Here is a 15144-nt window from a genome sequence, read left to right as displayed (position 1 = left end):
TGATGGGGAGCAAAGAGAACGCTGTCCCCAGGAGAATGGAATACGCTCTTAGTCTTGAACCGCTGAAATGACCATGGACACATTTGCTTGTTTGCCAAGGCCACTGAGGGAGAAAACTAGTCATGATGGAAACAGAATTTCGGTGCTGGTCCTTAGACCAGAAATGACCCTTCCAGGGGCTGCAGTCCCAACAGCATCTGCAGGCTGCTGTACCTGGGCTCTTCTGAGCCTTAATCCACCCACACTCTTGGTCTAATCTCTCCTGTTTTTTTTCCACAACTTCCAGCTTCATTTCACCCTCTAGAAGCCTTCCTGCTCCACTTGCTGAAAAAAATCCACTGGCGCTTTCCTGGGGTTATCTGTCCCCATCGCCTGATGCACTTTTAAAAGGTTACATCAAACCAGTCCTGACTGAAAAGAAAGTGACAGCAGACAGGGCCAAGAGAAGCAGCTGGGGCTGTCCAGGAAAGTGGCTGGCAGCTCTGCCCTTCATCTCCCCAGCTGCTAGATGGCCAGCCTCCCTTTGCTTAAATTGTGCAGTGGCCATTTCTGGGGATCTGGAGCCTGGAGAAGGCATCCTTCACCGTGTGGGGGGACACCCGGGAACCTCTCTCCATTCATTCTTAGGGCTGTGCTATCTTTGCAAAGAGATAAGGCCTTTTCATGAGATATTTTCTCATGGAAGCCTCTTCTTCAGAAGAAAGATGGGGAGCTCTTCAGATGTGGAGAAGGGAAAGTAGGCATATCAGAGGCTCTGCCAGGTTCTAACAACACTCAGGGGTCAGAGTTCAGGGCCAGCATTATTGGATGGGGGATGGGGAGTCGGGAGGGTCTCACACCACCTCCTCTAACATTTCTTCATCACTGTCCTCTCAACATATCCTTCAAAAACCATTGAGAAAGGTCCCACTTGTAGAGCCTCCACTAGTGATGCTTCTGGGATTATCCCATTCTTCCCCCATAACGCCCAAGAGAGGGGCAGGCCGTCTTCCTCGGGGCACTACTCTGCCCAGACCAGCCAGGAGAGGGCAGATGGGACACCAGAAGGGCCCTGCAAAGAGCCGACTCACCCTGGGGCAGCTAGCCTCTCCCTCTGTCAACCTAGTCCTAAAAATACCATCAGCAACACCTCTCCTTGTCTGAAAGGCCATCCTCACAAGGTCTCTCTAGACCCAGGTCTGAGGTTGAGGAAATGGAGGCCTGCAGAGGGCAGGTCCCTGACCCAAGAGCACAGAGTGTAGGCTGGGAAGGATGAAGCCCAGTCAGTCGTGCATGCAGACCCCCCTACTCACCCAACGGCTTGCCACACTGGAAGGAGTGTATGCTTGGCTTATCCAATACTACCTGGTTATCTCATAAAACTACAAGATGTGTGTTTTCCTACTGCTTCTCCATCAACTCTTCTAGGGGTCCCATGACTACTGACACTCCCCACCCACCCTCTATCTCATCCTTTACCAGTTAGGAGAATTTCACCATGGGCTCCCTGAACATCACCCTGGGGCTTCCCTGTGGTCAGGCCTGCCATGTCAACACTCTACTTTGGCCTGCTTTCCACTTCTCTTTCTGGACTTGACCACATTCATGGTCTTTGCAAACTACCTTTCTCCAAACAAAGAAAGGAAAGAAGACTTACCTGTGTGGTGTCTGTGGGGCACAGCTAGAGGTAACAGGTACACCCCAGGTTATACAGGAGCATGGGAAGTACAGCTCCTCCCACTGTCCTACTGATGAGCTCAGGCAGCTCCCCGTCCTGAGCACTGATCCCCAAGAGTTGGGTGCTGGTTGTTAGACAATGGCGGTAGAAAATTTTAAAGCTACAAAACTGATTCCAAATGTGAAACTTTAGAAGAATCAGGTGGTGCCAAGGCAGAGAAATAGGGTGAGGCTTTCAGAGGGCCCCACTCAAAGGTCTCCCTAAATCACGACCCATGGGGCTGCCACCTTTGCCCCCAGGCCCCTGTCAGGGTCCCTCCTGGGCCCACACTCCAGAGGAAGTTGCTCACCTGTATCTCACACGCAGCCTGCAGGTGGAAGATCTTATAAAACGCCTCCTCCACGGTGTCACCCAGAGCAACCACTCCATGGTTTCTTAGCACCAGGATCTGCACAGGAGCCGACAGCCAATTAAAACTTTAAGCCTTCCAAACTTGAGTTAAGAGGGAGAGATTTTTCATTTTATTCAGATCAATTTCGTATCCAATCCTGGAGCACGCCCCCCTCCCCCAATTCCTTACTCATTCTCCCTATACAAACACTGAATGCTACCCACCGCCCCCCCCATGAGTTTTAATATCCACCCAAACGAATGTTTAAAGCATGCACCCTAAAAAACTGAAGGTGCTTTTTAAAACTGAGACTGAATAGCTTGGAGGATTTCTTTGGGCAAGGCCTGGGTTTTTAGGCCCTGAAGAGCTTAGAAGTCTGAAAAACGAATGTTTGTGTTAAAGTGAATGAAATTACTTGCTGTTGAATACAAGGGTCCAACCTCAAAAGCAATCACTTGCCCCCCTGTAACTCAGTCGACTTGTGAGTCAAACCCAAGGGGGTGGCCCTCTGAGAGGTGTCTCTGCAGACACAGGTGAGTTGGGTCCCCTGTTTTCTGGCCCTCAGGCTTCCTCTCCATGAATTCCGTGAGGCCCTGGCAGCTCTAAGATCCTACAGTTCCATGAAAGAGGCCACAGAGAACTTCTAATCTAACTCACTAGTTTTATTAATGAGGAAAGAGAAGCCTAAAGAAACTGAAAGTATCCCAGCTAATTGGGGGCAGAGTCGGAACCAGAACCCAGGCTGTCCCTGATGGAGCGATGTTTGTAATTCAGCCAGGGGCAGGCAGATCTAAAAGGGGGGAAAAAACAGAAATGAATTTATACCAAGGTCCAGGTGCACCCTCCCTGTTGGAAACCCATCTTGGTTGGTTTTATCCTCGAGAACTCTCTGAAAGATACCTAGGTGACACCCACCTGGGAGCCGGGCCACAGACCCACGTATCAGATCTGTCCTTGCAGCACCTGGGCTGAGGCCCAGTGGCCTAATCATCACATCCACTCTTGCTGAAAACAGCTGGAGTTTTTTCGTCTCAAGAGCCAGAGAGATGGAAAGAGACCGTGACTTGTGCTCACAGGATTTTGCAGATCTTTTGTGAACGCCCCATCTCTTAAATTTTTGTACCGTTTCACAAATGTGAACATCACGCCTCTCCTGGCACTGCTAATGAGGCTTCAGAGAATGGCAGGAGAGGGTGGCAGGGATTTCTGCTCTATGTGAGAGGTGGGAAGACAGGGACTCCCAGGTGGAAAATGACTCCGGGAGTGAGTGCCTTTCAAGGAAGGGGGCAAGCGCCCATCCACCCAGGCTTGGCTATGAAACTTCCCATTCTAAGCTCAACAGCCCTAATTACATGCTGTTATAAAAGAGGCCTTCAGACTTAGATCAAGCAATAATAATGAGATTCTGTTTATCTCTATCAAGTTAGCAAAAAAAAAAAAGTGATAACAGTCAAGTTTGGGGAGACTGTAGCGGAACAGCATTCTCAAGTACTAGTCACGGCCGGAGGAGAGGGCAATTTGGTACTATGAAGTAAGAGTTGTAAAATGTGCATCCTTAGGAGTTTATCCTAAGGAAATCATCCCAAGCAAATACAAAGATGTAGCTGAAAGAATTTTCATCACAGAGTTGTTTATATTAAGAGAAAATTTTGGGGAAAAACTTTTCAGTGTCCAACCACAGAGGACTGTTTAGGTAAATAGTGGCACAGCCATTCATACAACGAGGTAAAATTTAAAACAGTGATTAGAAAGTATTTAGTAACATACAAGGGTGTTTACTGTATATCGCTAAGGGGAAAAGGGAGAATATATTTTATAATCCTAGTTTTGTAAATCTATATGAATAGTTATGGGGGTGTGCACCCAAATCGCAGGGTAGGGTGAAAGATTTTTATGTCATTTGTTGATATTGTTGTTTATCTGCAACTTATAAACATTTTCCAATGAACATTTGTCGCTTTTGTGATGTCGGTTTTTGACAATCCCACCCAGAGCATCTTCCCAGAACAGCTGAGCCGAACCTTGCAGGTGGGTCCAAGGCACTTCTGCAGGTTGATCCGATCGGCTTCCTGCTCCATCTCGCCGTTGAAGTCATAATAGGCCATGTCCCCCACCACCAGGGCGTTGTGGGACACAGGCAGGAGGCCCCACTTCATGGCTGACACCTTTAGGGAGACGATGGAATGAATGTTTAGCGCTGCAGCTCCACCCCACTCCACGCCTCTCTGTCACCGTCGCCCTCTCCTCAGAGCCGCACAGTCAAGTTCTGTCTGGGGACGTGGCAGGGGAGGGAGCGAGCGCAGGAGAAAGGCACCCCGTCCCCTTGGCGAGGCTCTTGCTTTCTCACTGCTTCCTCTAAAGCCTTTTCATCACACTTTTCTCAGCTGCCATGTCAATACATCACCTTCTAAAACTGCTGCAAAGAATACGCTTGAGGGATGGCGTGCTTCTGCCCACCCCTGCCTGGCTCTTGTCCTAGGACCCGGGAAGAGGCAGGGCTGGTGGAGTTGGCACCAGGCAGGGCTGAAGCAGGGTCCAGGGCCCCTGGGGTGGGTTGCGCGAGACCCTCAGCCTTGGGTCAGTGCATCAATAGCCACGACTCTTCACTAACATGAGGCCCATTGAGAAGCCCCCATTTTACCGGCAACGGAGCAATGCAAGTGCCAGAGAACAGGGTTAAAACACAGGCTGAAACGGCCATGCCCCAAACCCCGCCTTTTATTAAAAGCAAGGAGCGTGGAGAGGTTAGGAGAGCCGCTTGCCCCCCTTCACTCATCTTGCCCCTCGTGTAAGCCCCGGCTCTGCAGAAATGGATACTTGGCACGAACACGACATGCAGCCTTAGTCCGAATTCTGGAAGGTCTGAGTGCTAGTAACCGGTGTGATTTGCGGAGAAAACCACAGGCCAGTGACAGGTCTTTTTTGCCCCTGTAGGCATGTGGCCTGGGGGTGAAGGTTGAGGGAACACCCAGACTGGGTGTCTGCTGTCTTTCCAGGTGCACCGCAGCCTCTCAGGTAGACGTGGAGAAATGCCCAGAGACCCCTGGGGGACAGCTTGCTCCTTGAGGGTCTTCCCTCTGCTCTCTCCCAGTCCCCAGACACTCGGAAGGTGCCGTCACCCGGGCCTGTGGTGCCGGGGTGAGTATGTAGCAGGTGCGGGGTGCAGCAGGGAAGACATTACACATCTTCACCTTGTCTCCCCTCACCTAGACTTCCATAGTTAGAAAATGCAGAGGAGGAGGTTCCCATGTTGGGTGTCCCCTCTTCACCTTGCTCTGAGTTCCAGGGAATCTTTCCAGAACTGTTTTATATGGCGAGTTTGCTCCTAGCTTGGGGGCTTATGTCTTTCTTCAGGGAGACCCTCAGAGAGACAGGTGCCATGGGTCTGCTGCCAGCCTCGGGGACTGAAATGCTGGCTGAACAGCTGACACTCACCGCCGCCGTGGCCGGAGTATGCAGGTGGATGACACAGCGCACGTCGGGTCTGGCGGCGTAGATGGCCGAGTGCAGGCAGAAGCCTGTGGTGTCCACTGGGAAGCAGCTGCTGCCCTTCTCCACCACCTCTCCCAGGATGTTCACCTTGATCTGGGCCGGGGGGAAGAGAGACTTCCGGTCACCAGCAGGCAGAGGCCCCTCATTCCCCTCCCCGCAGGTGGGCCAGGCACACGCCCACCCACCTGTGTCCACTCTCCACCATACCGCAGGCAATGGATGTGCTTTATGTGGGGGGCAAGAGACCCCATTCCTGCCTGCAGGGTGAGCACACAGGCTACTGGGAAACAAAGGCGATTATAATTCAGCATTGAAAAATGCTAGAGCAGAGTTTCTCAAACTTTAATCACCTGGATGCAACTAGAGATTATCATACTAAGTGAAGCAAGTCAGAAAGAGAAAGACAAATACCATATGATATCACTTATCTGTGGAATCTAAAATATGACACAAATGAACCTATCTGTGAAACAGAAACAGAATTAGGGACATAGAGAAGAGACGGGTGGTTGTCAAGGGGGGAGGGGTTGGGGGAGGGACGGAGTGGGAGGCTGGGGTTAGCAGATGTAAGCTATTATATATAGGATGGATAAACAAGGTCCTACTGTATAGCACAGGGAATTATATTCAATATCCTGTGATAAACCATAATGGAAAAAATATATAAAAAAAGAATGTATATACATGTATAACTGAATCATTTTGCTGTACAGCAGAAATAAATACAACATTGTAAATCGACTGTACTTCAATTTTTAAAAATTGATTAAAAAAAAACAATCACCTGGAGATCCTGTCAAAATGCAGATTCGGATTCAGTAGGCTAAGAACTCGGCCTGAGAGTCTGCATTTCTAAAAAGATCCCAGTGATACCCCTACTGCCGGTCCACGGACCACACTTTGAGTAGCAAGGTGAAAGAGGAGAATCATTCACAGAATTCTCTAGAAGCAGACAGGAGGAGTCTTTAATTCCTCCTATTAAAGGGAGTAACATCTAAACTGAGCCTTTTTCCTTTTTTCCCCACTTTTTATTTTGAAAAATTTTTAATCATACACAAAGGTAAAGAGGATAGTATAATGAACACCCATTTACCAGTCACCCGAAAGCTAGGTCTTAAAGGACAGATGGAGAGCAGTCACTGGTCTTACAATCTGCTTTTGACTCCAAGGGGCTGTGGGTGTCATGGTGAAAACACACGCGCATGCGCGCGGGCGGGCGCGCGCGCGCACACACACACGCACACACACACACACACACACACACACATAACTGCTGGTGGCTGTGGCTGACCTGGCACACAGCTAAGCCATGGTGCTGCCTAAAATTAACAATCTCATAGAACATCATCACCAGAGACGGCCACTTTTGACTGTGACACAGAAGACAAAACCCACTCCTTAATCACGTCTAAGCACAGACAAAAACAACTTTGTGTAAATGCAAAAATGCACCTGAACTCAACTTCTTCTGCTTCTAAGCCAGTCCCCCTACTACTCTCCTCTCCCCCCACCCCCGCGCCCAGAAATCTTTCCTGATCGAAACCGATTCTGGAAGTTTCTTCCTACCACGCCTAAAAGGAGCAGGAGGACAGAAAGGGGACCCAGAAGCTCTCTCTCATGGCACCGGCACTAGAAGAGTCTTGCACTGCTTTGGGACAAAGCACTGGCTGTTGTTCGAATGTATCCCCTCAGCTGGAAGGCTTCCCGACTCCCAGCCTTTGTCCAATCCCAGGCTCAGAGGCCTCCAGGCTCATCTCTTCTCCCCTCGCCCTCCCACTGCGCTTGCAGCCTGCACCTCCCATTTCGTCTCTTGATCACATCATGCTCTGCGCTCTCAGTTTGTTTTGGTGTCCATGTGACTTCTCTGTCCCACTAGATTGCAAACTGCAAGAAGGACAGGATGGCAGTGGCTACCTTGGAGATGACCTTTCACCGTAGGAGCAGAAAGAGTACTGTCATTTCAGCAAGAAATGGGTAGTGACAGGCCAGACTGTACTCACCAGGCTGGATGCTGTGACTTCGTTGCAAGAAACTCCCTTAGGGCTGATCAGGAAGTGGTCCTGCTCCTTGCTGACTCTCAACTGGAGGAAAGACACGTGTTCTCAGCGGTAAGGAGGGAGAGGGGTCATTTCCAATGACACACTGCTTGAATCCCCTCTTTCCCTAAATCCACTGCACCCAAATCTTCCCCCCAAGAACCCTTACTTCTCCTTGACCCATAAGAGATGAAGAGGACTCAGCTTTATTTGGAGCTGGGGAAATGGAACTACAAGAGGAATCTCCCAATGGTCAAGGGTAGCCCTAGAAATAGGATCCAGAAATTCCTGGCTCCTCATCCAGAGAAGTGCCCACTGGGCAGGTTATCTGTCTCAGGAAACCACAGTGGTTAGAAACCTTGGAAGGGCTCATTGAATTTTGGCCAAAGGCCACCAGCAGTGCCATGGCCATGCCAAGGATCAGGAGTTCTCCCTTTGGATTTGGTGGGGGCCACACACATTGCCCCACCTCACCCCCAGAGGCTCTCCTTACCGTGACGTAGGTGTCACTCAGCTGGGCCCAGCCGTACAGGTCCAGGAGGCGGTAGACACTGCTGATCTTGCACCGCATGAGCCGCTCCCCCTTGGCCAGGTTCAAGGAGTCGGCGGTGTGGAGGTCATTGATGGGCGTCATCATGGAGAAGTCTGCAGGGGCACAGGGCAGCTTTTGGGTCAGGGGCTCCCGTCTGCCCTCCCCTGCCCTGCCCCTGTCCTCTCAAATTCTCACTGGCACTACAACCACACACGAGACTTCAGGGAATTCAACATTCTTTGACCCTGACTCCAGAGGAGAAAATCCATAGAATGGATAGCTGTGCCCAATAAGGTCCTCTGCTCCTTCGGGGAAGAATGGCATTGCTTTGGGTCAAAAATCATGGCCAGACTCAAGGCCACAGAATGAAAGGTTCTCAGAAGGCCAAGCTGACCACAAACCCTAGAGATGGACATTGAATAAAAGCATAAATAAATTTCTGAGTGGAAATATGAGTATATTTTATCAGTTTTAATGAAGAAGTTACTAATCATTATCATATTGTTTTAACTATACCATGTAATATAACTTTTTCTCTAATTTGGAAACAGGGCAGACAGAAAGCCAAGTTAGCCAGGAAGTAAATTCCTCAAGTTTTTCTGACAAGTCATGAATTTCCAGAAGTCAGCGTGGCTGTGGTTGGCTGAGGGGCTGGAGGCCTTGGGTGGGCCACATCTGGTCCCCTCTGGATATGCAGTCCCTTGGTTAGTTATGGCTCTTTTGGGGAATTTAGAGGGATGTGGAAGTAATATGGAAATAAGCCTAGAGCATTTGATAGTCAGGGCACCCAGAGGGTCTAGGAGTTGACGCTCAGTCTGTCCCATTAACCACGATGACCGCTGCCTGCATGCCTCAGGAAGGCAGAAGAGGGCATCTGAGCCCCAGAACTCCAATTAATCAGTGTCTAGGAAACAATAAAAGAATCAATAGGAAAGGGTTCTGGCTTAAAATGATGTCTGGCTGGGAGCCTCCTGATGCTGTCTCTCCCAGCATCCCACTAAAACCATTAATGGATTAAAATGCCCTTTGGAAGCTTCCACCATCTCCATAAACCTCACTGTCACACCATGTGATGTATGTCCTCTATCAGGTTTGCCATTAGTTGAAATGACGAGACGGTCTGCAAATATGAGGGTGGACTGGGGACATAAAGCAAGCAGAGCAAGCCTTGAACACCCCATGTCAGGAAGATGCCCCCAAAGGGCCTGTGCCCACCAACGGTGGTACGCCTCCAGTGCATGTGTCCAGTACACAAAGTTGACAGGGACAGAAGTGGTCCAAAGACCCAGCTAAACTGGCAAGAAGAGCAACAATGAAACCCAAGAGTCTAGGATTTCTAACTCAAACTGACCAATCTGGGATCCCTGCCTCCTCTCTAGTTCCCCAGATAAGTATTTACCTCTTTGCTTCACCCCTTGCAGCAAGCTGGGAGGCATATCCAAAGCATAAGTCCCCCAGGCAAAGCTGGAGGGGAGGGAGGCTGTTGTTGGGAGAGCCTTCAGACCCAGAGTCCTTTGAATCCTTCTCTTAGAAATAACTATGGAGCCCCAGAGATGGAAGGAGGCCAGAATAGGACTGAAAACACTCACTCTGTCATGTCCTCTGTGTCCTGTATCAAAGAGTCCCCTCCCCAACCCTGTGGAGCTTCCCCATGAGGACTACCCACCCACAGGCCCAGAAGAGACCAGAGGGATCCACAGGAGTCCCTAGTCCTCTGTGCTCAGGGTCTTCATAGAAAGAACGTTTATTCTGACCAGCCTCACTAAAGTGAAAATCTAACTGGGCCATTATTTCAAAGTACCTAAGAAAACACAGAAAAAGATGAAAATCCACCAAACCCCCTGAAAGCTAAGACTGAAGGACACACTATTTAGAAAAAACAACAACAACAAAAACAAAACAACCAAAAAAACCCAAAACCAACCAGGCAAAGAAAATTCTAAGGCAAATGGAGCTGGACAAAGAACAACCTCTCCGGGCTTGAACTCAGGATACTTGAAAGTTTCCCTCTCCACATTCCCTGACTCAGATACCCTGCCGTGCACCAACAAGATTTTCAGGCATCCAACTGTTTTCCTGGCAGTTGCTGATCAGTGAGGTGATAGGAATGCTGGTCAGCCCTATTTCTCTCTCAAAAGGAAGAGTATAAGGTCAGAGATAAGAAAGTGATGAGAAAGAATATGATAGATATGGGAGACAAAGACCAGAGGACCTGGCATATAAGTTATAAGTATTGATATAATAGAAGAAAAAAATTCAGAATTGAAAAGAAGACCTATATATATATAAAATGAAAGAACTTACTGCATTTCAGGGGAGAAAAGTCCATTAAAAGAAAAGCCTACAATTATATGCTTCCTGACACAGTCTTGAAATACAAGGGTAAAGGGGAAAATCCACAAGCACCTAGAAAAAAGAAATTGGTTACCTACAAAGGAACCAATAATAGACTGTTTCAGACTTCTCTGCTACAGCAACAGATGCCAAAGACAATACTATAGGAGATTTACAAAAACTAAGAAATACTACAATAAAGTGACACAAAACAGGTAAAAATAAAGGGACCATCAAAAGTATGCCAAGGCAAATATAAACAAAAAGATAAATAGAGCCATAACATGATCAAAGTAGAAGCCACGGAAAACAATATTCTTTTGGACAAAAAGGATCATTTTGTAGGTAATTTTACATGGATTAAGGGCATAATCCATAATGAAGATATAGCTATAAAAACATGTATACTTTGAAAAGCATTTCAAGATATTCAAAGCAAAAGCTATCAGAAACAGAGAGAAATAAACAGAAATCAAATACAGTGGGAGACATTAATTCTTTATAAAATCAAAAACAATAAATGAGGATGAAGATTAAATACTATGTCCCAGAGGTAGAGTCTACACCCATATATCATTTAAGTATGATATTATTAGGGCACAAAGAAAATCTCAATAAATCCCCAACACAGACATTAAGTAGACTACATTGTCTAAATATAATGCAATAAAACTAGACATTATCAACAAATCTTTAAAAGAATACAAATTCCAACACTTAGAAATGAGGAAACACACTCTCGGAGTGTGTTTATTTTATTTTAGAATAAATATAAAACCAAAACAGCAACTGCAAACTACCTAGAAATTAACAATAAAGGAAATACTACATGTCAAAATTTATGGGATAAGACCAAATTTATACTCAGAGAAAAAAATTCATAGCCTTAAATGTCTTTATTATTGAATTAAATATGAAAATAAATCAAATCCATTTTATTCTATTGTAGAAAAACATAAAGAACAAAATAAACCAAAGAAAAGTTATGCAAAAGAATTAATGAGTATAAAAACAAAATCAATAAATCAGAAAACAAGAAAGTTAGTAGAACCAATATGTAAATCCAAGAATTGGCTTATGTGAGAAAATCTATGAGGAAACCAACATCTGGATTGGCCAATAAAGAGGAAGTGGGAATACACAGCACCAAGAATGAGAATGGGATGTCATATCCACAGTAGAAGGTTTAAGTAATAAAAATAATATTGCAAATCAGGCTAATAATTTTTTAAAGCCACATGAAATGGATTATTTTATATAAAATATGACCAAAATTACTCAAGAAGCAGCAAAATAAAATTTTAAAGAACTTTAAATGAAACAGAAAAAAAATGCTATCCAAATATTCCATATCTGGATGGCTTTACAAGTGAATAATAAATCTTAAAAGAGCAGAGACTTCCTATCTAATTTAAACTCCATTAGGGCAAAGAAATGGGTGGGGATCACCCTGATTCATCTTAGGAAATTATAGCCTTAATACCAATACTAAACAAAGGCTGCCCAAAAAGTGAACTGCTTTTTATCATGTGTGACTATGGATGCAAAAATTAATAAAATTCCAGCAACTCAACCCAGAAGAGTATTTTTAAAAGGATGTATCAGAACCATGAATGATTTATTTCAGGAATGAAAAAAAGAGTTCAATATTCAGAAATCTATTAATATAATTCACCACATCAAGGAAAGAAAAATCAATAAATGCCCAAAATGCATTTTATAAAATTCAATATCCATTTCTGAGAAAAACCCATATTGAACTAGAATACAAAGATATTTTCTCAACATGATAAAGAATAACTATCTCAAACCCTTGTGGTAAAAAAATTTCCATTAAAGTCAGAAACAAGACAAGGATGATTACTCTCTAATCTATTATTAAATATTGTTCTGAGAGTTCTAACGGATGCAATGAGAAAACTGGAAAAATAAACCAAAGGGTAAATGTTGGAATGAAGGATGCAAAATGACCATTATTTGCAGATTATGTGATTTTTCTATATACAAAGCCCAAAAGAATTGAGAACATACTAGAATTTAAGAGTCCAGTAAGCGGCTAGTTTAAATAGTATATAAATACATATATCTCCAACGATTTCCCTAGATGACAGCTATAACCAGAAAAAAAGTTGAATGAAGAATCACTTAAAATGACAAAGTTACATAAAATTTCCAGGATAAACTTAACAAGAAATTAGTAAGGACTATAAGAAAATAACTACTAGCTTTTCTGATGGACATTTTAAAAGATTTAAATAAATAGAAGACACACATCATTTCTGAAAAGATTTAAAATTCATTCATGCAAATATTTTTTAAGCACCTGTTATATGCCGGGTGCTATTTTTCTAAGTCCAGGACACTACTCTAACAGTGAACGAAACATACATATATCCTCCCTGCCATGGAGTTTACATTCTAATATAAAGTTGTACATTTATAAATTCTCCACCAAATTAATCTATTCATTTAATGTAATCCCAATCAAAATCCCAAAAGGAATTTTTTGAGGTGGATGGAGAGACCTGACAAAATACTTCTAAAGTTATTTTAAAGAATCAACTTAAACAATGGTTGAGAAAAATTGGCAAATGAATAATTAAGGGTATTTTATTGGATAATAAAACATAGGGAAGGTGTTTCTAAGTATGCAATCAAAAGCAGAAAACACAAAGGAAAATAATAATGGATTCAACTACATGGAAATTAAAGAATTCTACAACACAAAAATATCATGAACAAAATTAAAAGGCAAAGGAGACACTGGAAAAAAATCTGCAATGTATCTGACAGATAGTAGGGAACTAGCCTTACTTCATGATTTTTAAATCTGTAAGAAAAGAATATGCAAGTAGAAAAATTGGCAAAGGATGTGACAGGCAATTTACTACAAAAAGAAAATCATGCCCAATATGTATATGAAAATATATTCAATCTCTATAGTAATCAAATAAGTGCAGATTAAAACACAAAGTACTATTCATCACCCATCGTATCACGAGGATGAAACAAATGGTAAAACAGACTACAGATCAGGGTGGAGGAAATGGGTACTCTTGCATTTCTGGTAGGAATGTATATTCATTCCATCTTTCTCCAGGGTAATTTGGCATTATGCATTGGTGCCTTTAAAACATGCGTATAATTCAGTCTAGCAATTCTACTTCTAGTAATTTATCTTAAGAAAATAGTCATGGATATAATCACAGATTTATTTACAAGGATGTTTATTGCATTGTCATTCATAATAGCAAAAAGTTGGAAACCACCTAAAAGTCCAAAAGTGGGAAACTGATTAAATAAACTGTGGCATATTCAGCCATGTACAGAAGAGTGTACATCCACCAAAAATTATGCGATAGAACCATATTTTATTATGTGAAAAATTAGTCAAGATATGCTAAGGCTATTAAATTTGTATGTATAATGCGATTCCACTTTTTTTGGCATAGTCTGTATACTTAAGAGAAAAAGGCTGGAAGGATATACACCAAAATATTGATAATAGTAATTTCTTGGTTGTAAGAACACAGTACAGTAATTTTTATTACCCTTTCTCAACTATTTTCCTAATTTTCAACTATAATCCTATATTCATCTTGCTGAGGGGAAGTATTTTTCGATGTCTGTTTCTTAAAGGTTGTGGGCAGAGCTTCAGAGCCGAGGAAGATGCGTTCGTGCCTAGCCCTGGCTGCTCTTGGCCCTTGTCTACGGAGTCAGGTTGACCTATCCAGTGGGGTGAGGAGACAATGGCTCCAATGGCCTCCCATCTGCCCCCCCAACTCCATCTCCAAGGGAGTGACGCCAGGGGATTGAGGGAAGATCAGCCTGAGGGCTGGATGCTGTGAGGACACAAGGATTTTCTTCGGTTCTGTGCCCATAGCTCGAGTAACAGAGAGCAGAATTCTAACTCTCCACTATCCACTCCTGGGCCTCAAGCAGCGGCCGTTCAAGGGACCTTGAGTGGCAAAGCTCTTCCCTCCATGCTAAGCCGCTTATGAGGGGTGGGGGTGGAGGGATCATACATAGGCCGCCCTGCCTCTCCCTGCAGTGACACTGTGTCACCCTCCGCCCGCCCCCAGCAGACCCCGAACTAGGTTCTCCCTTAAGTCTCCACCACCCCCTGCCCTCCGATTTCTGGGCATCAGGGATAATCCTCCTGGGGTCTTTAAATCGCAGCAGCATCAGAAGCAGAGGCAGGTCTCTCTCTGGCTGTGGCGCAGCTCCCCCAGGTCTGCTACTGCTGCTGCAGCGCTCACTGCGTAGGCGGGCAACCGAGCCGCTTCTGACTGCGCCTTCCCCTCCTCCCCTTCCCCCACCTCTGCTCCTGGCAGCTCCCCAGCTCCCCACGTACTCATGGAAGATGTTGGGAAGACTGCGTGGGAGGTGCTGGCCATGAAGTCCGCGATCTGCCGCAGGGCCCAGATGTTGGAGGAGTTGTTCCCCTTCTTCATCTGCTCCTGGATGAGGCCTTCCAGCTCCTCCCTGAAAGACTGAAGCAGGCCCCCGAGGCGCTGGTCCTCCCAGTGTGCCTCATGTGGGAGACGGAGGGCCCCTCTTCCAAGTGCCCACCCCTAGCCCTTGGGTCAGCTAGGCCAGGGCCACATGTGGGATATCGGGGTCCCAGGGGGCACCGGGCAATCCCACTGGGACCTCAGGAGCCTCCCCAGACTGCTGTGTGGGGAGCAATAAGGAGATGCTG

General features: G+C 45.4%; 1 protein-coding gene across 1 annotated transcript in view; it reads right to left on the bottom strand.

Moving 5' to 3' along the window:
- ADD2 (adducin 2) overlaps positions 1-15144 on the bottom strand; it is a 104686-nt gene that overhangs the window by 21078 nt on the left and 68464 nt on the right. Inside the window, exons 4-9 of the mRNA XM_059943033.1 lie at positions 14797-14935; positions 8070-8221; positions 7541-7621; positions 5484-5633; positions 4070-4213; positions 2007-2105 (exon numbers count right to left, since the gene is read on the bottom strand). Of these exons, the coding sequence (XP_059799016.1) occupies positions 2007-2105; positions 4070-4213; positions 5484-5633; positions 7541-7621; positions 8070-8221; positions 14797-14935 (765 nt within the window). The remainder of the gene's footprint in view (positions 1-2006; positions 2106-4069; positions 4214-5483; positions 5634-7540; positions 7622-8069; positions 8222-14796; positions 14936-15144) is intronic.

This window comes from Balaenoptera ricei, chromosome 13 (genome assembly GCF_028023285.1).
Source record: "Balaenoptera ricei isolate mBalRic1 chromosome 13, mBalRic1.hap2, whole genome shotgun sequence".
NCBI lineage: Eukaryota > Metazoa > Chordata > Mammalia > Artiodactyla > Balaenopteridae > Balaenoptera > Balaenoptera ricei.
The sequence above is the reverse complement of the archived record's forward strand: the minus strand, read 5'-3'. Positions and strand labels throughout refer to the sequence as shown.